Source organism: Podarcis melisellensis (genome assembly GCF_964234715.1).
Source record: "Podarcis melisellensis genome assembly, chromosome: 1".
Taxonomy (NCBI): domain Eukaryota; kingdom Metazoa; phylum Chordata; class Lepidosauria; order Squamata; family Lacertidae; genus Podarcis; species Podarcis melisellensis.
This window is the reverse complement of record NC_138528.1, coordinates 70266021-70291325: the sequence shown is the minus strand read 5'-3', so window position 1 is coordinate 70291325 and position 25305 is coordinate 70266021. Positions and strand designations below refer to the sequence as shown.

At 40.5% G+C, this 25305-nt stretch overlaps 1 protein-coding gene and 1 long non-coding RNA gene across 15 annotated transcripts in view; one reads left to right on the top strand and one right to left on the bottom strand.

The window, feature by feature from the left end:
- SOX6 (SRY-box transcription factor 6) overlaps positions 1-25305 on the top strand; it is a 451295-nt gene that overhangs the window by 354467 nt on the left and 71523 nt on the right. For 12 of the 13 annotated variants that reach the window (XM_081925936.1, XM_081925935.1, XM_081925934.1 and 9 more), the window contains 2 exons: positions 3461-3584; positions 11470-11549. In XM_081925936.1, coding sequence (XP_081782062.1) covers positions 3461-3584; positions 11470-11549 — 204 coding nt within the window. The remainder of the gene's footprint in view (positions 1-3460; positions 3585-11469; positions 11550-25305) is intronic. The other variant, XM_081925927.1, reaches the window with a different exon arrangement.
- The window catches only part of LOC309378177, a 116166-nt gene continuing 111752 nt past the window's right edge, over positions 20892-25305 (bottom strand). For both annotated transcript variants that reach the window (XR_014171845.1, XR_014171846.1), the window contains one exon: positions 20892-21212. This is a non-coding gene — a long non-coding RNA (uncharacterized lncRNA). The remainder of the gene's footprint in view (positions 21213-25305) is intronic.

The window sequence follows — 25305 nt, the reverse complement described above, 5'->3', positions numbered from 1 at the left end:
GTATGTAACCCAAGGTACCACTGTAGTCGTTTCCAGAGGGTGTTGCTTGAGGAGTGCTCTTCAGCCCTGTGGAGCCTTCAATGTGGAGTTGCTCAGGGTTCAGTTTTATCCCCTATGCTGTTTAACTTCTACATGAAACCACTGAGTGGAGTCATCTGGAGTTTTAGAGTATGTTGGCAGCAATATGCTGAGGACACACAGCTCTACTTTCCCTTTACATCTGCAGGTGTAGCAGTAGATGTGATGGACCGTTGTTTTGCTTCAGTAACGGACTGGATGAGAGCCAACAATCTGAAGCTCAATCCCAATAAGACTGAGGCACTGTTAGTTGGTGGTTACCTAGACTGGATGGGTGCAAGGTTGCCTGCTCTTGATGGGGTTTCACTCCCTCTGAAGGAGCAGGTACACAGCTTGTGGGTATAGTACTTGTGGATCTTTCCTGTCACTTGAGGCTCAGGTGGCTTCAGTAGCATGGAGTGTCTTCAGTCAGCTTTGGCTGGTGGCCCAGCTGCACCCCTATCTGGACAGGGATAACCTAACTTCTGTTGTCTATGCTCTGGTAAGTTCTAGGTTAGATTGCTGCAACATATTATACATGGGGGTGCCTCTGAAGGCAGTTTGGAAACTTCAGCTAGTGCAGAATTCAGTGGCCAGGTGGCTCACCGGGGCAAGATGGTTTGAGCATATTGTACCAATCCTGGCCTGACTTCACTGGCTGCCAATTAGTTTCCAGGCCTAATTCAGAGTGCTGGTTTAAAGCCTTAAACAGCTCAGAATTGCAATGCTTGCCAGTCCCCATATGAAGTGACCCAGACCCTGTGATCACCATCTGAAGTCCTTCTTTGTGTGCCTTCTCCATGAGAGGCCTGAGAATGGGTCTTTTCTGTGGTGGCTCCCCGTTTATGGAATGCTCTCCCCAGGGATGCTTGCCTGGCGGCTTTGTAGCATATCTTTAGGTGCCAGGCAAAAACATTCTTCTTTTCACAGGCCTTTGGCTAATTAAACAATCTATGTCCTTTTAAACTGTCAGAGGGGTATTGTCTTCATTTGTATGTACAGTGGTTACAGACACTTCAGGTTACAGACTCCGCTAACCCAGAAATAGAAAAGAAATCACGCAGCAGCAGCACAGCGGTAGCAGGAGGCCCCATTAGCTAAAGTGGTACCTCAGGTTAAGAACCGCTCCAGGTTAAGAATGGGCATCCAGAACGAATTAAGTTCTTAACCTGAAGTACCACTGTAGTATGTATTTTTTTGTTTTTATATTGTGAATGGCCCTGTAATCTTTGGATGAAGGGCAGGATGGATGGATGGATGGATGCATAGATAGATAGGCCACCATACGTATAGCTATCACATTGGTAAGGGCTAGTCCCTTATTGCCCTGAGATATCCTAGTTTTCCATTTTTTAGAGAGAATATAAATTAATAAATAAAAAATACCAGATCTACACATGAATAGATCTTCTCTGAAATTTTAGCATAAATAAACTACCATATATTCCAATGTGCAGTAGCAGTCAGTGATCTGAAATAGTAATGGGGGGGTGCACTCACAGTATGACTACCATGTCACACAATATGTTTCACTGGATGATATTATAGACAGAGGGGAGGGGGAATCAAATATATTTGAGTAGCAACCCAGCCCCTTCTATAACATCTAATTTTGCTTTTAATGTACAGTTGTCATAAATCATGCACACCAGAGGAACAAACTTCAGTCACTTCCAGAAATGGCCACTGCTGCTTCCTTCTCAAGTAAATGCAGTTGTCTTTTGGCTTTTGTCTGCACCATCTGGCTATAGTCTACATGGCTATTGTGATGATAGATGACTTCAAGTTTACTCTTTACTACTTTGATTCCAGTAGTTGTGGATGACTCTGGATCAGTTTGATTCAACATACACTCTAAAAACACTCAAAATTATTGTGAAACTCATTTTATTTAGTTCCTAACTGATGGTGTACTGCCGCCATTAGACACTGACATTGTTTTTGCTTGTTTATTCAACGGCCTACAGGAACAATTATCATGCAACCAACTTGGTAGTGTATAAAAAGTTGATACTGGACACAGGGGGATCGACTTCAATTTAACCATGTTAAATTTGTCGCTAACATGGAGAAACTGGGCTTACGTCAGCTAAAATAAAAGAAATGGCTGCTCATAGCTAGTTTCTTTCACGCCCCAGTGCCATGGCAGTAATTGCACAAAGACCTTTTTATTATAAGTTGATTTTCCTGAGAAATGGATTCCGAAAAATACTGTAAAGTGTTTATGTTTTGCTTGACCTTTATTAACCTACATCTTAGGGCTTTTCCCCCAGAGAAGAGTTGTTGGTAAATTAGCTCTCTTAGAAGCGCACACACAGTAGCCTTTCTGGTCTGCATCAGATGTTGGGAGAGGAACATGGATATGACAAGAAAATTTGGCACTATTTAAACAGTGTCATAGGTCAACATATGGATTTTTACCACTAGAAAAGTTTTGTAGGAATTAAATCCCAACAAAAAGCCATTGAAGTTTATTTTTAATAGAATTTGAAACCACTCATTTGCAACAAGAGAAGGGGCTGGAATTATTTTCTGATTATAAAACAATTCATTTTTATACTTTTTTGTAATCATCGGCAAAATCCTTGCATTAGTTCTGAGAAAAAAGAAACATGACATTTCATTGGATCCAGCCATCTTTTGGCATAGTTGTCATGATCCAGGTATCTGGAGAAATAAAGTTGAATATTAAAATCTCCTGATTCCCACCTCTCTAGTTCTCTTTGCCCAAAAATAAATCCTGATGAGTATCTGAATAATTTTCTGCTTCTGTATTTTTATTTTATTTCAATGTTTTGGCTTTTGATACATTTATGAAGGTCATATGAAATTTGATGCAATGGGATTAATTCTAAAATGGCCAATACCACACAATAAATATCAGGCTTTATGATAGTGTTTAAAGCTATAAACTGGATAGACAAGCAAAATATTAGTTTAATTGAAAGCCAAGAATTTTGGTTTCATTTAAAGAGGTACTGAAATTTTGCTAGTCTTTTGAAAACATTGAATTATTTGCCGTATAGGTTCAGTAGGTTGAATTTTTTAAAAGTGTTTGAATTTTGCACTTGAACGTAACATCATTTTAGAAACAAATGAAACTATAAAGTACAGAAGCAGGATAAAAAACAAAAAGGAAAGTGAGAGAAATCTTCTTTTAGAGCAGGCCCAGATTTAAGCAAAACTTAGTAGAACAAAAAAAAAAGTACAGGTTGTTGCACCTTTGACATTGAGGGAGAACAAAGCTACTATGGCTTTGATGTGACAATGTGAAACTGGCAAGGATTATGGTTAGGAGAAGGTTTGGTTGGACTCTGTGAATGCAGGCACACTATCAGTGCTGAGGAGTTATCTGTCAGGACAAATTTGTGCTATTTCTGATCAGAGACTGTCTTCTGTTTAGCAGGTTCAGGGTCACATGCCTCCGCTCATGATCCCAATTTTTCCACACGACCAGCGGACATTGGCAGCGGCTGCTGCAGCCCAGCAGGGATTCCTTTTCCCCCCAGGAATAACTTACAAGCCAGGTAAGTTGACAGGGTTGTGAAGCTATTTAACATGTTACGATATTAGCCATGGCTACTCCTTGTAATCTGCCTGGTATGGACAGTGATATGTAAAAGCTGGGGGATTTAAGCTGGGGGAAGGGGTGGGGAGGAAAGGAAATATGTGGATTTCTTTTGCAAGTCTAGATGAAAACTTCTTCCAGAGAGAACCAGGGAATTGACTTCTCAGGGCCATATTTATTTTACTTCTGTATACCACAAAATTATTTCCTTTGAATTTATTGACTTTCTTCTCTGCCAATTTGTGAGAGTAGCCTGGCTCTTTATGAGGTTACATATATATCTTTTTAAGGCCCTTTTATCATCAGAATATATATATACACATACTAGTGTTTTGTGCAAGCCATCTTTATAATTAGAGATAAAAAGTAAAGGTAGGTATGATTTAATTTGTGTATTTCAATTGGGCAGCAATTTATACGATTTCTATCTAAATAACAGAGGTTTCAGCAGTTCAGCTACAATCATCAATTCAGGCTTGTAACAGGTCATGCAACTTCGCAGTGAGAGATGTTTGGAGATGATTCAGCAAATATTATGATTTCTTTCTTTATTCCTTTGAGTTTACTGTGCTCCTGGGGAATTCAATTAGGGATATAATGGTTTGAAGCTACTTTCAGAGTTTCCTTGTAAACAGGACTTTAAATGTTTAAAGCCACATTAGCAAAGAAACTCAGGGTAAGGAGATATTTAAGTAAATAAAAATCAACCTTATTTTCATGTGTATATTCCTTGTAAACCTACATCTCAGCCAGAAGCAGCATCTTTATTTTTCTAATTAATCTCACCCCCTCTAATTAATATTAAACAACAAAATGGTTACAGCATTTCCTTTGAATGTTAGAAGCAAAATTTTCATTTGGAATCTGCTACTGCTGTTAATGGGAATGTTGCAGTGGCTTTCAGAAAAAGGTGGGATCGGTTCTGAAACAAAACCGTATGTTTTAGAATGTAAACTGCATATTAAATGTAATCCAAGTTAAATATAAATTCTTTTCAAGTAAGTTTAGTAAGATATTGTGCCAAATAACACTGCAGAAATTATTTCCATTTGTTCCGCTCTGCTCTGTCTTGGTAGTTTCTTAAAAATACATTTACGGAAAATGGATTTTTAGATGCTAAGTGTCAGAATTGGACTGGAATGGCTAGAATCTAGCCCACCACTCAGTCATTGACTGATTTGTGATCTGGGATACATACTTTGCCTTAACTTTCCCCAATTAATCTGTGAAATGATGATGTCCTCATGGGAGTGAGAAACATTGTCCTTTTATGTACTAAACATGTTGAAACCAGTCTAACTATTGGCAATGTGATCAACCTAGCTATATAAGAAGATAAGAAAACTGGCACAGTCCCTGCTTGTAGGTGTCATTTTAAGGGATGTTGTAGATGTAGTTCTCTCCCCTCCAGGTTTGCACATCAGGCATCATGCAAGGGCATTACGGGGAGTCGCAGGTTTGTGCATGCCTCTCATATTTCCTTCTAGCCTTGACTTTTTTGGACAGTGCAAGTTGAGTCACCTACATGGGACACAAGAAGTGGCCTTTTGCTGGGTCACACTCCTTATCTCTAGGGGCTCAAGGAGGCATTCAGCTAACAGGTCCCATTACTGCCCTGAGCAAAGACTACACTTGCACAACAGGACTTGCCTTCCTCCCCTCCCCCACGTCCCAGAAATTGATTCAGGAGGGGTCAGTAGAACACCAGGGACAGCAAGGGGCAGGAGAGGGGAGATCATTCTGCCCTGTAAGCCGAAATTCTTGCGCTGATGCAATGCTATATACTCCCTCAGGAAGGAATCTTTCATGTCACATGCATCTGAGCCTTAAAAAAACAAAAATGGGAGAGATCAGGGACTGAAGCTGGGAGCTTCTGCATGCCAACAATGTCTTCTACCTCCTCCCTTGTGTCACAGCTATTAGAGATTATAGGGTCCCAAGCTAGCAAATATCAATCATGAATGTGATAACAGATTTCTTAAAATTAGCTAGCATACTTCTCAAGATTGTATAATATAATTTTCCAGCAAGCAAGTACTAATTGAGAAATCTGGGCTGCATAGATCACCTAATTAATTTTTATAGGTACTCCTTTTGGTATATATAGCATATACCAGATTAATTAAAACTTTAAGATGCTGTGTAACTCAAATTACTGTTGTCTGCTGACCTACATACACTTGACAATTCTCTCAGGACACCCTACTATAGAAGTTGGACCATATTTAAATTAGATACATAAAGCAGAGCTATTACAAAGCCAGCAATTATTTGCATGGATCGAGCAATTACTCTTGATTACTTTGACTCCTTCATATCATGAAAAAAGTACTATGAATGGTTTGAGATCTTTGGCAAATATGAAGACATGCTAGTTGACTGTTAATTTAGTCAAGCATGGGGGAAATGTTACTGGGTAGGAAATATGAAAGCTGGTCTAAGTGTTATGGCTAAGAAAGTGAGCAGTGAGCCAGCAAGTCCCTAATTCAAATCTCATCTAATTTATGAGCTCACTAGTTTCCTTAGGCAAACCACTATTTCTCACTGTGAACTGTTTTCTCTGCTATATGCAGATAATAACATTGATCTACTTTACATAGTTGTTGTGAGGATTTCTTAGGTAATGCAGGTGATGTCCTAGAGCTATGTTGTTTTTGTGAATTTATACTTGCAATGTTCAAGTTCCAGAAGTGGCTAATATCATGATTTAGGGTCCTCCCTACTCCCATAGCCTCTTTCTTTTGTGCCATGCTGTGACTAAGGGAAAGTAGCAGGAGAATGTTGTTGTGCTCATATTCTCCTTATGGGCTTCCCATTTGCATCTGGCTAACTGCTGTGGAAACAGGATACAGGACTAGACAGAACTTTGGTACGATACTGCAGGGTTCTTGACATACACAGTCTTAACATTCTTAATAGTTTCAGTTGTTCAGATTATATGTCAAAAGCAAAACAAAAACCAAGGTATTTTGTGTTGCCATACTTTTTATTTTGAGGCCTTGTTTTGCTTAGTTTAGAAAAGGTGTCCTTCACTTCCTGATTAAAGGATGTGCATAAGAATTAACTACAAAAATGGTTAAATCAGAACATCTGCATAACTCAGATTTACCATCTTGGCTGTTCTTTTTGCAAGACTAGATCTGAGCTAACAACTCTATTATACTGTTATTTTTATTATGTCAGAAGCAATCTATAAAGCACTGAGAGCTATAGATCAAATTCCTTGCTTTTTATTCTAGGAAGGGTTGTGCAATTCTTTAACAATTTACATTAATTAGCATTAACATTGTTTTGTCAAATACACTGGAAGGGAAACTGATCAGTTTTCAAAGTGGTTGAGCATGTAGCGAACAGCTGTGGTCAATTGGACTTCTTGACCTGCGCACACAGAGCAACAAACATTTGTGTAGAATCATCGGAAGTCATGGTCTATACACAAATTTCCAACTGTTTCAGAGAATGAAAGGTGCCTTCCATGTAGGAAAATGAAAATGTACGGAGCAGCCCTTAATGCTCAAAACCAGGAAACATTGCTTTGCTCTGCATTTAGAACAATGTGTTTCTAGTATGTGCTGTGGCTGCCCACAATTGTTTAAAGAGCACTGGCCAGTTTGAAATCTGAAACAGAAGTTGGTAAATCATTCTGGGACTTAATAAGCACCTATGTATATATAAACAATAGAAGCACCAATATAAATAGGCAAAGCCGGGGAGCTGAGAAGGATAGTTTTCAAAACAAGGATGACTGGGGATTTGTTCCCCCCACCCCGTTCCTTGAGCCATTCTCCCAGTAATCAAGACTAGTACACACCTATGCCTTCAAAGGACCTGTTCTGACTTGTTTTGTCTACCTTCATAAAATTAAAGAAGAATAGGTCCTCACGCAAGCATTCCAAATCCAGAAACAAATTTGAAAAAAATTGCTACAACATGTTGAGTGATAGATTGCCAAGACAGCTACCAATAAGATCCTTGATCTATTTTGCATGTGTGTGTGTGTGTGTGTGTGTGTGGTGTGCGTGCTTGGAAAATTAAAAGTGGAAATATGCATCTTCTGCAATTAAAAATGTAAAACTTCCACCATCTCTCTCCTTTGTCCCCGGCTCCTGGCCCCTGCCTCTCCCCACAAGGAACCTGTCCCTGCTTTAGTTCTACTCCTGTCAGCAAAACATTCCATTCGTATGAAGTGTCATTCTTTGTTCTCTGGATATTGCTATTATATAATGCAGCAGGATTACGTTAACCATATACAGTTCACTTTAAAATGCTTCCATTTAATCCTAGAAGGGACACTTCATGATTTGGGGGGTCGGGGAGAAAGAAACATAGAAATGGGGGGGGGGGTGTCATAAGTAAAAGGGAAAGCCATAGCCACCAGGTGATCCAGAGAACACTATAGGGTGTGGTATAGACACTAATAAATTAACTTTAAGGTAGGTGTGTGTGTGTGTGTGTGTGTGTGTATCCATGGAAGCATGACAGCTGTGAAAAAGGAGTGCTACAGGGAATTCTTTTAGGGTTTGATATTATTTTTTCTAAAAAAATGTTTGACATGGAAAATGTTTTAGTACAAATAAAGCAACTACTCTTGAATTTACAAAAGGGGGAAATAGTGGCAGGGTTGCTGCATGGAACGGGGATAAATAATTCATAATATTTAAAGAAAGAATGCCTTGGAAATGTTCAGCAATGCAGTCCATGCTTGTGCTTGAATGCTTATTTCTCTCCTATTTAAAGCATCATTTATTCAATATCTTTGTGATGACTTCTTTTTTTTAAAGTCTGTTTACCAAAGAAACATTATTTAACTTTTTGATGAGGATACTCTGTATTCAGATAATTTTGTTTAGCCTTCAAAGAAGATAAGCAGAATTATCTAACCATAGAGAGACAAGAGTTTTATACTTTAAGAAAGCAATTTAGTTATTTAAAAAACAACATCAGCCCTCTGCAAACTAAAATCAACCTCATAGAAAGGGGGAAAATAAGATCAGATTTTATGAATGTTACTCCATAGGACACCAGCACAATGTAGGTTAGCAAAGGCATTGTAGCAGTGCTCCATATGCAATCAGAAGCCAATTGTTAGTGGACTGTGTACAAGCACATACTGTGCTCAATGGTCTGATGAGGTATTATGGATATGATGCAGAGAGACATTGTGGATTAGAACTTCACAATTTGTTTAAAAAGTGAAAGCAACTTAACATTTACACTGAGCTTATCTGAGTCCTGTGGCGCTTTGGGTGGTAAGCAGAGGGAGGGTGCTTTATGAGGATTTCAGAGGCTTGGGAATTGAGGTGTTATGTGTGTAGGGGAAAACTTGCCATTCCCTGACTGCATTGTTTTGTATCCCTTCTACACCGCACCTACCTTATTACATTCTAAATGTAATATAGAGTTGATGCAAAGCAGCTTGGTTATTATAAATGTAAAAAATGTACAGAGGAGCAGCTTATTAAAACATAGCCTAGAGATAGTACATAACACTGACTTTAAATAAGAAGCTGAAGTGATACTCTATTAAAGCATGGTTATTGTGTAATTTATCAATCACTGTCTTTTTTTTAAAATTGCAAGTTCATTTTTTAACCTCCCTTCCTCCCCCTCTCCCATTCTGCTTTCTACTTTGCAAAAGCGTGCTAAAACGGCATGGGGGTGGGGTGGCTACAGACACTGCCTAGTTGTGGTGATAATCTGAAAAGGTACCATATATAGGTAGCCATATTCACATAAGCAGCAAGCAGCCTCTTTTTTCCTGGGCTTCTTATTTTAGCAGTAATTTTATAAATACCCTGGAATTGGAGTAGTACCTATGATTGTATTCTTATAAACATTAGGGATTCTGTAGGTTTGTGTCTTGTGCTTACTGTTTATATAAGATGTAAAATGCTGATAGATGTACTCCAACCCCTATTCCATCATCAATATGCATGGTACTTTACAGAGTCTCGTGACAAAAATGACAGTTCCCTGGCCCAGTGACCTCATAATCTAAATTTCAACAGTGGAGGTGGAAACAAAGGGAGTGCAGAGGATAGGGAGCAAGGCTGGAAATGCGTGTTGACAAATATCAATGTGAACAAACCCATCTATGCAATTAAAGTATGATTATCCAAACAGTTTATTTTCAATGCTCAGTAGGGACTTGTGAATGTATTCTGTTGCCAATATGTGGAGTAGATAATGACTTTGGGGCTAATTCAGTGTTTGATCAGAGCACTGACCCATCTTAGAGGTGAAGTAGGGAACCCAGGCTGAGATGAAATTTCTCAGAAACATTTTTTTCCTGAATGTTCGGCACCTTCTTTTCATGTCAGCCACCATGTCTAACCCACTTTGCCCTGGAACGATACTAGGTCCATAGAATTGTGCAGAATGATGGCCAAGGCTGCCGATGAAGTTGCTGCTGCATTTACATCGGCGTAAACAAAGGGAAAAGGCTGTGCTACCACCACTACTTTTTGTGAGCAACTCCCCTAAAACACAGTTGGAGAACTTCTCCCCGCCCCTGGGAGAAATTCAGTGAACCTGTCTTCTCAATTCCCCCACCTACAAATAGACTGGTGAATTTTGAGAAGCCATTTATGCACAGCCCTTAAAAAAGCCCAACCCTTACCTAGGAGAAGATGGAGGCAGCTGAATCAATACATGTTCCAACCAATATGTAGAGCATTTTTATCCACTGGGGATCCTGGGATTTGAAGTTGAATCCCAGGTGGGAAAAGACACTTTTGTATAGTGAGAGCATGCTCTTCCTCTACCTACCTTCTGTTCTCCTGCTTGTGGAGTAGGAGAGGAGATAGAGAACCAGGGGTAGGGGGCTTGCTGAGGGAATGCTGTGCTCTTAGTCATTTGAGCCCACACACCCCCGCTTCAAAAATCCATTCCCTCCATAATGCATGAGTAGTCACAAAATTAATTCACAGTGTTCTGCATGTTCCTTGATTTCATGGGAGATGGTTACTTTAAGAACAGTAAGCAGATAATTAGGTCTTGCTTTCATTTTGTTGAGAAATGATCTAGGGTTCTTCTGCACATTGCTGGGCACATCTTTTCCCTTTTGCCCTGAAGGATACATGAAGATCACGAATTAATGATAAAGGAAGACTGGTAACAGGGGTGCTCTTGAAATAGTCCTACCTGAGTGTGAGACACCAGGAACGGGATTACAGTGGTCTTGGGAGAGACAATCCTGAAAGAGATTGTGCTTTCTTTGCTGTGAGCTGAGTTCTGGGTTAAATTCAGTGCCACCTTGCAGAGTCCAATCCGTAATCCACACTGAATATGTGTGTCTGACCACATTCTCACTGCCCCAGTGATATGGGAGGAAAAGAGCTCAGGATCTGCTGCTGTTTTGTTCTTGTTTCTCTGTGCATGGGATGTCCATCAAGGTTACTTCAGAGCAATTTATTGAAATCAGACCATGTCCACTAATTTACCTGTTACCCCAAAGAAGTGCAGCAATTATTTATTTTAAATCTAGAGAAATAGATGCACAGCATCTGACAAGACTGGGCACATAGCACTTTGTGTCGCTTATCAATTGAAACCTATCTTAAATGAACAATTATTTTCCAAGGCAGCTATGCTTTGTGATCCGTAATAAGAGCCGGCATTCTTGGGTCTAAGCATTGCATTTTATGTTTTGCCAGTTTGCCTACTAGCAATCTGCTGAGCAGAAGTTCCAAGTTAGAGTTGCAAGTCTGTGCCCAGCAACCCCCTTTTGTTTTTGCAGATGTTTAGGCTTAGAGCAGTGTTGTGGAGCACAGGCCCTGTTCATACTTGTCTGCTGCTATTCTCTGCTCATTGTCTAAACCTGTATGCATTGTTCTTCTCGACAGGTGATAACTATCCTGTGCAGTTCATTCCATCAACAATGGCAGCTGCTGCTGCTTCTGGACTCAGCCCTTTACAGCTCCAGGTATGTGCCAGAACAAAAATATGTGGGCTTGAAGCCAATGCTTTAGTGGAAAACTGCTAACCAGCTGTATGCTAAGTAATGGCTTGAATGTTAAATAATTTTTTAAGCACAGCCCCAGAAGGATTAACACCTTATGTACTTAACATGCTGCAAACAGAACAGCATGCTGTCAGCCTTGATGCTGGGAAATACAGCCAACTTCGTATTTTATAACAATGAAGTTAATACATTTTGGGCAGAATCCTGCTTAAATTAAGCACTTTTTAATCCAATTGATTTTGGTCAAATAAGTATTATTTGATTCTTCTATTAAAACCAAAGTGATTTTTAAAAGTGCTTAACTTGTGCTAAGCTCTGTACTCTGTACATGTTCTCTGCTTTGAGACTGGGGAAGAAAAAGTATGTAACTATTTACTGGAAGATATATTAATAGCATTTATGTTTCTTAAGCTACTTCTAAGTGTGCCCTGTTTAGCTGTTTTTGCTCATAGTGGGTGTCTGAATAAATGCATTATATTTTTTCTTTGGGGCTTGGTGATGACTGTTTCATAAACTGAACACTTGCAGCTTCTGTATTTATGGAATCTCAGCCTTTCCATGCGTTAAGTTGGTTGGATGCCAGCAGCCATCAGGAGTCTGAGTTTGGTCCCTTGCTAGGTCATTTATTTATTTTTGTCATAGGGGGAACTAAATGTTGTGTGAAAATGATTTACACTCCAATTTATTATATAGCTTTTTAATATTCCCCAAGAAAAGGCACAATAGTGTCAAATAATGAAGCAACAGTCAAAAGCTTACAAGGGGGTGTGTTTAGTCATCGCGCTAAAGTTTTACCTCTTGGACATTTAAATGATGTGGCAAATATATCTTATACCTATTACCAGCCAAAAGAGTAGTAGTGTTAAGTCTCTAGCAGCAAAAGATTGCTGTGGTACCTCAGAGGCACATAGGCTTATTCAGATATTAGTTTTTGCAGGCAACAGGGTAATTTATGCCACAACGAAAGAGTCATTCTGTGGGGTGCAAGGGGATTTTAAAATCCTGTTAATAGTCAGCTGTTCTTCTTCAGGTGATGTCACATAAGGCTACATATGTGGATGGCCAGCCAAATAGGCCACATAGCAGGAAACTCTTCAACAACAGTGCCTAGAACTTGCCCCCCTCACCCCACTTGGCCACAGTATATGGTAAATAAGAGCTGAAAAGAAGAAGCAGGCTGCCTAGGTCGGGGTAACTATGTACTGCCCTCCAGCTGTTGTTGGTCTACAACTTCCAACAGCTTCAATCCACATGGACAGTTGTCAGCGATGATGGGAACTGTGACTCTCCCAATAGAGACTGCCCACCTATGTTAAGGAGATGCCACTGAAGAAATTGGATAACTTGTTAGCTTAAGTTGAGATAGTGGTGTTTGAGATAGGGGAGCTTGTTGCAGCTAGAGGTAGAGACACCTGTGCCTCTTTACCAGCCTGACTCATCTCAAAGCTGGTTCCCCAGTGCTTGCGAAGTTTCTGTTATCACAGTGCTTGCGATGTTTCAGTTTAAATTTTACATTTCCATTGACAGACAGATGACACTACCAGTAAACAAATCACTTACAGTACATGATGTGTTGGCTTACTCATGAGGCTGTGTCCTACATATTTCAGAGATAATCTAATTGCTTTTTTAGAAGCTAAAGAGATCAGATAATAACTAAAGGCTTGGACTTCAACAAGTACTTCAGAACACTATTATCTGGATCATTCAGCCCATCACTGGGTTTGTGTGTGAGAGTTGCATACGAAAGGTACTTGTCTCTCCTGAATCTTCTAACATTCAGCTTCATTGGATCCCCACGAATTCTGATGTTATGAGCGGGGGAGAAAAACTTTCTCCATGCCTTGCATAATTTTAAAAATTCTATCATGCCACCTCATACTCTTCTTTCCCCTATACTAAGAGTTCCAAGTGCTGCAACCTTACATCCCAGGTGAGTTGTTCTATCCCCTTCATCAATTTGGTTGCCATTTTCTTAACCTTTTACACTCTACAATATTCATTTTGATGTGATGTGAACTGTACACAGTATGTGGTCACCCCACAGATTTGTATATAAGATATTCATTTACTAGTGATCCCTAGCATGGAATTTGTCTTTTACACAGCTGCCACACGCTGGGTCAACACTTTCATTGAGCTATTCACTAGGATCCCAAGGTCTCTTTCCTGGTCAGTCACTGCCAGATCAGACCCATGAGTGTATATATGAACATGCATCACTTTACACTTGTCTACATTGAATTGCCCTTGCCATTTTACTCAATTTGGAGAGGTCCTTTTGGAGCTGTTTTCAGTCTCTTTTTGTTTTAACAATGCTGAACAATTTAGCATCATCAGCAGTCTTGGCTACCTCACTGTACATCCCATTTATGCACAAGTTTCAAAGCCCAGGTCCCAGTACCAATCCTTGGGGAATTCCACTTTTCTAGATCCCTCCATTTGGAGACCTCTGCATTTAGTCCTACTTTCTGCTTAACCAATTCCTGAGCCACTTCTCATATTCCATGACTGTTAAGCTTACTCAGGAGTCTTATTTTTGAAAGTCCAAGTCCATTTGTTAGACATGGCTTGTCCTTGCAGAAGCCATGTTTATCTATATGAATTGTGTGGAAAAATCATGGTATGTGTACAACTTTGCACGATTCCATTCTAGCTACCTTTCTAACATGAGATACTTTCCCAGATGCAGCAGTGCATTTTTATAAGAGGCTATGAAAGGACCATACCATGCTTACAAATAATGGTTTAAATCAACCCTCCTTAATACATATTGGCAATTTTTTATGAGGGTGATAGAGAAGGAGCAGTGATACAGCTTGTGCTATTATTCAGTATTTCCTCTCTTCTTTTCGTCCTCCTCCTATACTAGTCCCTCTTATTTTTTTACCACTCTGTAATTTTTTGGGACGCAGGTGGTGCTGTGGGTTAAAGCCTCAGCGCCTAGGACTTGCCGATCGAAAGGTCGGCGGTTCGAATCCTTGCGGCGGGGTGCGCTCCCGCTGCTCGGTCCCAGCACCTGCCAACCTAGCAGTTCGAAAGCACCTCCGGGTGCAAGTAGATAAATAGGGACCGCTTACCAGCGGGAAGGTAAAAGGCGTTTCCGTGTGCAGCTCTGGCTCGCCAGAGCAGCGATGTCACGCTGGCCACGTGACCCGGAAGTGTCTCCGGACAGCGCTGGCCCCTGGCCTCTTGAGTGAGATGGGCGCACAACCCCAGAGTCTGTCAAGACTGGCCCGTACGGGCAGGGGTACCTTTACCTTTTACTATTTTTTTATATAAAAAACAAACTTTTTAAATTTGTAGAATTTATATTAGTTTTACTCTGGGTACACGTGTGCAGCTGAATGAAAGTCTTCAGGGATTGTTTCCCAGCCTTTCAGTGGACTCATAGCAACCCTGTTCCTGGGAAATCCCATGGCAGCTCAGTAGACACACATCTGTCCTAGAAGGCTTCACTGTATGAAATCTTTTGTGAAGCCTTCCTATCATTTCTTCTTCCATTCCCCATAGCAAAACCAGTAAGGCAGCCCTGTATTGGAAAATTTTTATGCCTGATGTTTTACAATTTTTAATATATTCTGTAGCTGCCCAGAGTGGCTGGGGAAGCCCAGCCAGATGGGCGGGGTATAAATAATAACATTATTATTAGTAGTAGTAGTAATGTTCCAGAATACACACACACACAAAATTTGTTAATAAAGAAATGGTACAGTTGTATGACAACCGCTGGTAAATTATTGAAAGTGATAATGCATTGCAATTATGTTAGCTGGAGTTATTCCTAGACAATGTGATCTTCTGAAGAGAGAGGGGGAGAGAGAGAGAGAGAGAGAGAGAGAGAGAGAGAGAGAGAGAGAGAAAGTGTAACAGAAGTGAGAGCAAGCAAGCAAACCTATGGTTCCTACCTTTCCCCTGATGTTTCTTGTATAGTTTGTCCTTCAAAGTTTATCGCGTATAACATTAATGAGGCTTGGCAAGTCTTAGCTATGGTTGCAGCTGTGTGCTGGAAGACTGAAGTTTTTATCATCAACTAAATTAAACAACAACAACAAAATACCCATGCAGTATGCTTCTTTAGTCTGTTGCTCTTCTCCTCCCCCAGCCCCCCTTTTCTTACACAAAGTAATGACCTTTTGTTATACCACTGGGTGAAGATCCAAAGTACTGCTGAAGCATTGCAGAGCCTGCCTCAGGGGTGCAGTATTAGCAGAATGAAGGCCAAAGAATGCTATTTTTAGTTGAACAGTTTGGCAGATGGAGGCATGAATACTCATATATCTGAAGGTTGAGGGGGTTTGAACCATTAATTCTGATAATGTATTTAACCCTGGGAACAATCAGAAACTGTAACTCTAAGGTTACAATGCTTTTGACCTTTAGAGAACAGAGGGCACTCAGTACAGTAAACAATATATTACATTTCTACTTATTCTAATTCTCTCACACATATAAATTTCAGGACTGGGGTTGACATTTGCTTTCCTCAGCTATTTTTGTGCTGGCCCTTACAGTAAAGTCAAGAAGAATGTGCAGGAAAGAGGCTCTTGTGATGTGACAGTCATGTAAATATGTCCCTGAAATAGCTAAGATGTTAAGTGTTGCCTTTTATGAAGAAATAGTATTCTCAAGAACTGGCATGTCTGAGACATATTCTTTGCTTCTTTCCCTCCCATCCCCCATCCTGTCTCCAATGAAAAAGTTGGTTTTGTGGCCTGCCTTAGTTTATGGAGTTCTTTGTATTCTTCTGTAAGCTTAAAACAGTTTACGTTTGGGAGGATGCTGCGCAGTGGGCCTACTTTCGAAAATGAGAGCTATTTGGTCCCGCTTCAGTCCTTCACCGTGTAAAGTGCTCTGCCGGCTTCTTGCCTTATGAAATTATGCCTGCTCCTCTTCAGCAAATACAGCAGTTAAATATCACACAGCTTAAGTATTCCTAATTAAAATATCTCCATGTGTCAGCATATTGGTAATGTATTATTTTAATCCATTTATTTTGTTTATGAAACAGTGACATATGTTTAGATTGTGAAATATATGAGCCTTAAAAATCACTTTATTGAAGAAAATTAATTCCTACAATGCTGTCTGGGTAATGTGTTCACTCACCCAGTCAGTCACTGGCGGGCCTGCCACTCTTAATGTTGCTTAGACACACTTTAACAGTTTTATCTGACATAACATTTCTCTGATGCAGCCAGCAATAATAATTTCCCCCACAAATGCTAAACAGGAGTTTCCTTTATTTTCATTTTCAGCCTAGTAAAGAATGGGGATTTTGAGAGAGGGGAGAGGGTGGGTGGAGGAGAAAAAGGGAAGAATGCACAAGAGATTCAAGTAAGACCAATCAAAATTAAAACCAGCTAGTTACCTTTTCAAAGTTTGACACTGCAATTTGTTTGTCAGCAGGTAGATGTTTAGGTCAGCGCTGTGAGTGACTGACTGTCAGCAGGAATTCCAACAAGACAAGTAATTTAACTCAGTGTATTAGTGACAGATTGCTCACTTCTTCGAATCACTAGAGAAAATAAACTTAATATTGTTACAGGCAGAGATTCTGTCTTCATTAGCCTCATAGAATCTTTCCAGCTAGCACTCAAAAGACTACTAAACTCTCATGGCCTTATTTTTCTTGTAGTGTTGTTTTGTTATTTTAGCCAAATGCATTTGCTTATCATGGATCTGTTACAGTGAATTTTTTCATCAAAATTAACTCTGCAAAATGCAATCATGAATCAGTCCGCCAAATTCAATGACTATTACAGATAGATATGGGGTGCAATTTACATACTTTTGGGTATTTTGGAAAGGCAGTATGCCACTATAGAGTCCCTAGCCTCAATCCAAAGCAAATGAGTTGTGCTTAAATCCCAGTGAAATCCATGGGATTATTTAACTGTGAGTACTTTAGGTCTCATTAATATTAGTGGGAATTAGGCGAGACTAACTTTGGGTCAGAACATTTGTTTCAGCTTCCTGGAAGAGTGGGAGAAGAAAGTACATCAGTATAATGCGCATCAGGCATCCCCAAACTTGGCCCTCCAGCTGTTTTGGGACTACAATTCCCATCATCCCTGACCACTGGTCCTGTTAGCTAGGAATGATGGGAGATGTAGTCCCAAAACAGCTGGAGGGCTGAGTTTGGGGATGCTTGATGTGCATGATATGCAAGCTTCCAGAGAGGGTCACCTAAAGGCAACTTGTGTTTTGCCCAGCACCATTCTCTGCCTACAATAAACCCAAAGAAGAAGGATATGGCGAGGAAAAAGGTAAGGGCCAAAGGGATCGTGAGGAATAGAAGCATGAGCAAGAAATAGCAATTGATGCTGCATATACACTACAGTTACCAGGATTATGTGGGGAAGTAATATAGTTTAAATGTGTAAACTTTTTTCTTTAATCAGCTTCTGGAATGAGGGTGCAGTAATTTAGTTAGTGTTGACTCCTGTTTTGAGTTTTCTTTAATTAATGGTGCTTAATAGGTGCCTGCAATACATTTTATTCTGTCTCAATGCCATGAAATTTTATTATTAAAATGATCAGGAAAAAATCACATTCATGTAATTATTTATGCAAAAGGCTTATATTTGTTTAGGTATTCATATTCATTTTTCTTTTATTTCCTGTTTTAACAATTGTTGATGCCACAACTAGTGGCATCCAAGCTAATTTTGGTGGCTCGCTCTGGGGCTTCTACCCCCCCCCCGCCCCGAAAGTCCCAGACATTGCATCCCAGGGTATTCTGGGGAGAAAATCACTACTACTTGGGCGGAGAGGGAACTACACTGGTTCTGGTTCTGGCATGTTCATTGACAAGAACAAAGTGGTGAGCACAGGTACTCTGGAGGGGAAATGGTTGCCTCTAAAAGTGAACACTGAAGTGAGTTCAGCTGCCACAACTGCAAGAAATTTGGAGGGGGTGCTATGAAAAGGGGGGGGGGAGAAAGAAAAACACGAATGAGAATGTCAATTCTGCCATTGCCATACCCACATTTTTGCCATTATTAAATTCCATATAAGAGATTTTGTTCCCTTTGAAATACCTGCCTCAATCCACTTAAATACCATCAACGTGGGACTTTATCCCAACGTTACCCCTGTGATTTCCATTATGATATATGTGATGTGTCTCCAGAAGTCTTTTGGTAATTCCAATTTTATATGTTTTTAATGTGCTTAGAAGTTTTTTTAATCTATTTTACTTATTTAATAAAATTTATACAGTGCTTAATTGTAACAAACAAACAAACAAACAAACAAACAGGTACTAATAGCAGGGTACAACTTTCAAAGGCATACTTTCACTCAGATCTCCCTGAAATGAATGTTTCAAGAGAGAAAGTCCCTAGAAACAGATTTCACCACTTGTATCTATACTCCGTCATTGATGGTTGAAATTCATTGAGATTTCTAATAAGCAGATGTGAAAATTTTAATCTAAAAAGCTTAGACAATGTTTAGGTGTGACTTTTACTGTTTTGAAAATATCTAACAGTTCTGTTGCTGCAATCCTTTGTAAACTTATCTAGGAGTAAGCCCCATTGAACTTTGTGGGGTTTACTTCTGACTAGACAAGCATATACTGTGTATGTTCTATAGGCAAAGTCTGTTAAATAACTTGCACATTGGAATTATTTGAAAGCTTTGATGCAGCTGAAGACTACAGTGGTACCTCGGGTTACAGACACCTCAGGTTACAGACTCCATTAACCCAGAAATAGTACCTTGGGTTAAGAACTGCTTCAGGATGAGAACAGAAATCGTACGACGGCAGCACGGTGGCAGTGGGTGGCCGCATTAGCTAAAGTGGTACCTCAGGTTAAGAACAGTTTCAGGTTAAGAACGGACCTCCAGAACGAATTAAGTTCTTAACCCAGAGGTACCACTGTATAGCTATAATATTCAATTTTCTAGTTTCCAACCAAAGTGTTTCAGGATTTTTATTCTTGTTTTATACACAGACTCTTTTACACAATCTATACATACATAGTATACACTTTACATATAATATGTTTACTTATCAGGTAACACAGCAACCTCAGTGGGGAAAAGCTATTTTTAATGATATGTTAATTGAATGGGATGCTAGAATGGCTCTTTTCCCCAGAAGTGCCCCAGCTGAGTGATAAAGCTTCTCCTGATCAGTAGAGCCAGCATATATTTATAATATCCCTATCTGTCCTTCAGTTCCTGCAAATGGAAAATAACCCAATAATTTCAAACTATATTATGAACTAGGATTGGACACTGGCACACACGCATGCAGATTTCTCTTTTGGATTTTGTATGCGTTATAATTTTAAAAGACTTAATCCCTTCCCCCCTGCCCCTTTCTTTATTTTTATCTGTTTTGAAATTTCACTTCTTTTATTCTACTTTGAAACTAAATAAAAAAAAAAAATCAAGGCTGGGTTAGGATCATGGGTGTTATGACCTGAGATCTGAGCTCATAACTGGGGAGTGGATTGGGGCCTCAGCAGCATGGCTGGAAAAGCAACACCAGGCAGAGAAGCAGTCAAGTCCTTCTAAGGGTGAATCCATCCAAGAACATATAAAGTCTGCAGGGTTATAATGAGGATGGGGATATACAAGAGGGTTATCTCCCTCTCCCCAGCTACAACCCTCCCAAGTACTTCCCCTACACGCACCTTCTCTTTTTTAAAGTTTATGTTGGAAAATAAAGTTGGAGTCTGCTTTTTACAGAGTTGCCTAAGTATAAAAAGCATTTATGCCCCAAGGAACTTAATGACTGGAATGATCTCAGCTCAGAAGGAGGGGGGGGGGAAATGCAGGGAGGAGAGAGAAGGCAGAGGCAACAATAACAAGGTGTGAATATAAGCAAGCACTTGGTATGAGGCTGTGTTTATTTTAACCTTCAAGAAGAATTTTGTTAAAATGTCAAGGCTCATGTGAAAAAGCAAAGGACAGGATTACAAACTTTAACGGGATTTATGATACAAATACAAATAACGATCACTTCCTACTCATTTATGGTAGCAACTCTCATCCAGCACTTTTCGAGCGAGGTATTAGGCCTCGTTGCAACTCCTATGCAAGGTGCATAAGTATTGTTATTACTGTGCCCATTTTATAAAAGATTTGTGGAAATTGGTGGCTTGTCTAAGGTCACTAACTGAGCCAGTGTAAAGAATGGTTGACTTCCTACCCAGATATATTTTAGACCCCTCCTTTTCTCATGCCATTACAGACTTTTCTTTTTTTCTTTCTTTGTTCCTTTAGGGGATGAAAAGGTGCTTAGCAATTTTAAAGCTCTTAAGATAGCTTCACGAACTAAGACAGACATATGTTCAGCATAGTTTTAATGTTTATCGTCTACAGAACACCATCTTCTTATGAGCTTTGCAAACTCTATGTGCTGTGTATTCTTTTCCGTTTTTGCAGTCCTCCATCTCTTTGTGTAACTCAAGCAAAGGAAGTTTGCCATGCTTGATTAACAAGGTAACATGCTGAGAGTTGGTGAAAATGGATTCCTTTTAATTAAAAGCAATGGTGATGGGTAATATTGCTGGAGATTCTGCATGTTTGCTGGTCAGTCTGTCGGCCTCCACATCATATCCTTGCAACAGGATCGCTTTCCTAAGTAGGCAGGCCAAGCAATCAGACCTAAGGATTAAAAATACAGAATATATATGAAGGAATGGAAGTTAGTAAGCATTTTGCATAGAATGTTTTGGTGTTTTTGTGCTACCCACATGAAATGGGGCAATGTCAGTATTTCAGTTCCACCCTATTTCTATTCCCTAGTCTGCCACGGTCTCGGTGTATTCAGCAGGTTGAATGCCAGCAGCTGAAACAGCTGTTAGGCCATACTGGAATGGAGCGGCATGCTGCATCAGGACCTGGATATTTCTCCTGACATCTGGATGCTGCTGGGTTGTGAAGCCTGCCTTAGGCCAGGAGACTGTAGTAGCCTTGTGGCTGTGAGCAATAGGGTCTTTGCTGCTCTTTAAGCGATTAGGGCACTGAAGCAGCAATAATGCTGAATTATCGCTTGGTTGCTTTCTTCAAGGAAACTTGGGACAAAGGGATAGTCAAGGTGGAGTATTTACAGTAAAGTCATGTTCATGGAGACAAGGCTAATTGCTGTGCATTTAAAATAAAACCTTTCAGCTTACCTTAATCTTCAGATAGCTATGGACAATTGTAAAAACAAAAAAACCCACCCCCATTTTATTTAATTTTCTTAACAGAGCGCTAAACAAATACTCATTCTGAAAAGCCAACAATACTCATTTGAAATCATTAGGAAGAGAAAGAAAGACAATTTCAGTTAGTTTTCAGCCGTGGCGTTGAGTCCAAGTGTATGGAACAGACAGCTAATTCTAACTATGTACAGTTGAAGGTATATGAAAGTCTATGCTGACTAGAGACCAAAACAAATGAAATACGTAAAATGTAAACTTCTAACAACTGCAGGGAGGAATATAAGGAAAGAAAAGTGTCAGTCTGGTGCATTGATTTTCTTTTTTTACAGTTTCACTTTATCAAATTGGAATGGTGCTGCTGTAGTTGCAAAACTATCTGCTGCAGCACTTTTCTTTTATGGTGTGTATTTTTTAAAGACAAATCATATGCAAAGCAGGAAATATGTTTTAATGCTTTTACCAGTTCAAACTGAAAAGAAATAATCCTTTGTTCTCCCCCTTATATATTTAATGCATTAAGGACAATATAAGCAAAGAAGGCCTCTCACACAAATCTCTTTTGTTTGAATAGTGCTAGATTCTGTATTGAAGACCAATTTGTTGCTCTCGGTTAACCTCTAGTATTCTAAAGGGGTTATATTTAATTAACACTGGCTAAAGGCCTGACCTGAGAGGCAGCTGAAAGTGATTGAACTGCAGTTTTGAAGCCAGAATCTAGTCAGCTGGGAGAAGAGTTGGGGGGGGGGGGAATTAGAAACCACCATTTACTGAAAAATTCCTTCAAGCTAAGCTGTATTTCAATGGGCCATTTAATGCTCAGATGGACAAAGGTATTACTTCAGTCATTGAGTTGTATCAAACCCTTTCTCAGAGGCCCTGTTTAAAAAACTCGACAGGAAAAGTGGTTTAGCATCATATTCTCAGCAGAGCAACACTCAGTCTGTTGAAAAAAATATGAGTGAAATGAGGTGAGGCGCAGCCACAGAGTCAGTGTGAGTTTTTGCCTTACCCTCAAGATGGTTTCATGAGGGAGCTGCACTTCGGAGTTTAGGAGCTCCATTTTCAATATAGCAAAATTCTCTCTCCTTTCTACTTCCAATTTACTGTTTTGACTCGGACTCAGAAGAAATATTGCTTTCTGGACATCAGGAGTGATATATATATATATATATATATATATATATATATATATATATATATGCAGGTTTTGGTGTCCTCGGGTGTCTTCCCGTGTAAAAGTTGGGGTGTCTAGGAAGACACCCGAGGACACCAAAACCTGCATTCCTGTACCCGTGAAAATCTACGAAAGCAAATATATATATATATATATATATATATGGAGAGGGAATGTTGCTATATATATTGTTCTGTATTTATATTACAGAAGAGGTCAGCCTCTTTCCATGTGTAACTGCATGCTGCTCAGACTTCAGAAACTTTGAGCTCCGTGTGAACTCTAAGTTCATCTCTCTTCTTTGAGTGGCTTCACACAATTTCCTCTGTTCCATGGAACCCTTGGCTTACACACCCACACCCACACACCACTATATCATAATACTGTTTCACACCATCCCAGTCTTTGAGCAGTAGAAGATTCCAACGGTTCCAGATGCTTACTTAGGTTTCCTTTTTCTTTTTGAAATGGGGCACAGTAGAGACTGTGTTGTCTTTAGGAGACTTATTTACACATCTATAACAACCTGAGCCTACAATGGAGGGCTTCATAGCATTAACACCCCAAAAGGGTCTTGTTTCTTCCATAGCTGCAGCCTTGGATCAGGGGTGAAGGAAGAAGAACTGGCCCCCGGTGTGTGGGGCGGGGCAAACTTCCTGGTGGTGCATGCACGCACACCATATGTATGGCACATGTGTGCACACCGCTATGTACCATGCGGCGGGATACTCTGCTTGTGGCTGCAGTGGTGGTGGAGGGATTCCACTGCCATCCATACGGTGTTCAAGCGGCAGCGCGCATGCATGTACGTACAGCACATGCGCCGCTGGGTGGTTTCCCAACAGCACCACTCAAGCGCTGTACGGATGGCTGCAGAAGGTGCAGCCATGAGCGGAGGATCCTCCGCATGCGGCTGCGGTGGTACGATGGCAGTGGCTTGCACCGCCATGCCCAGGAACGACGAGGTGAGCCCCCCGTGGGGTGCCTTCTTGTCATCCCCCTCAGAGATGGCACCCAGAGTGGGCCGCCCCCTGCCCCCTTCCTCCGCCACTGCCTTGGATTCAAATAGAAATCAAGCATTGCTCTCAAAGGTTGCTCTGGCAAGCTCTGAAGCTCGCTGCTTTACTTCTGGGTCGCAACACAGCCCCTTTGAACTCTAAACTCAGGGATCTCTGGATTGAGGGAGGGGCTCCACCAATTTGCCAACTTGCACAGAACCCATTTTTTCCTCATTCTCTTGATTGCCCATCACCCAGGTGATCACCTCAACACAGGAAGCTAGTCTGTCTTATATTTTAACATTGCATACAGGGATTAGAAGGATCTTGCATATAGCCTGCTACTTAATCCCCCTCAGTTTAATACTTCCCTGCTAGGAAGGTGTTCCACAGCATGGGATCTGCAACACTAAATGTCCAACCTCTAGTTGAGGCCAGTTGGGTGTCTGTAACATGCGGGACAACTAACAGCACTCCTCTGGATCCTCTCAGTAATTAAGAAGGGATATAAGAGTGCAGTCAGTGCTGGGCCCAAGAACCCTGAGAATGACCTAGTAGCATATGTACAGCCAGTGCAGATATTTTAGGAGAGGTGTCAAATGCTGTTTGCCATCAACTCCAATCAGCAGTCTAACTGCTGCATTTTGCACCAGCTGGTCTTTCCAGACTAGGCCCAAGGGAAACTCCTCATATATCACATTGTGGTAATCTAGTACCAAGGTTACCAATGTTTGGGACCACATTGGCCAAGTGATCTCAATCCAGGTGCAGCCATAGCTGGTGTATCAGTTGAAGCTGGTAAAAGGCACTCCTAGTCACAGAGATCACTTGGACCTTTAGTGACAAAGCTATGTCCCTGCTCCTTTAGAGGGAGTGGAAACCTGTCCAGAACAGGGAGGTTCCTATCTTCCTGACAGTGATCAACAAAGAAGGCCCTCTTGGTGTGCCTGTCTTCTAGGTCAGTGTAGGTGACTATAAGGGAGAGAGCTTTCTCCGTGATGACTCTGGAACTCCTTGCCCATTGTTGTCCGTAAAGATGACCTAGAAATATTTTAAAATAAATAAATAACAATGGACAAGCCTACATATTTAAGGACCTCTGAAAGGAATACATTTTCTTCCCTGTGTGCTCTGCTCAGAATAGGGGGTCCTTGCCTCACCCCCAATCTCTTGAGTGAGAAGCAGGTTGATCAGTTTCTCAAATGTGGCAAAAGCTGCAGCCCATTTACTATGTTCTGTAAAGCACAACATGGAGTGGAGCCAGCTCCAGGTTACATGCCTCTAACTGCTATCCATGTAACCCTTTAAGGCTTCTGTTCTTTGGTTTCTTCAGAGTGCTGATAAAATCTTAGAAACTGCCTCCTCTCTCTCACTCACTC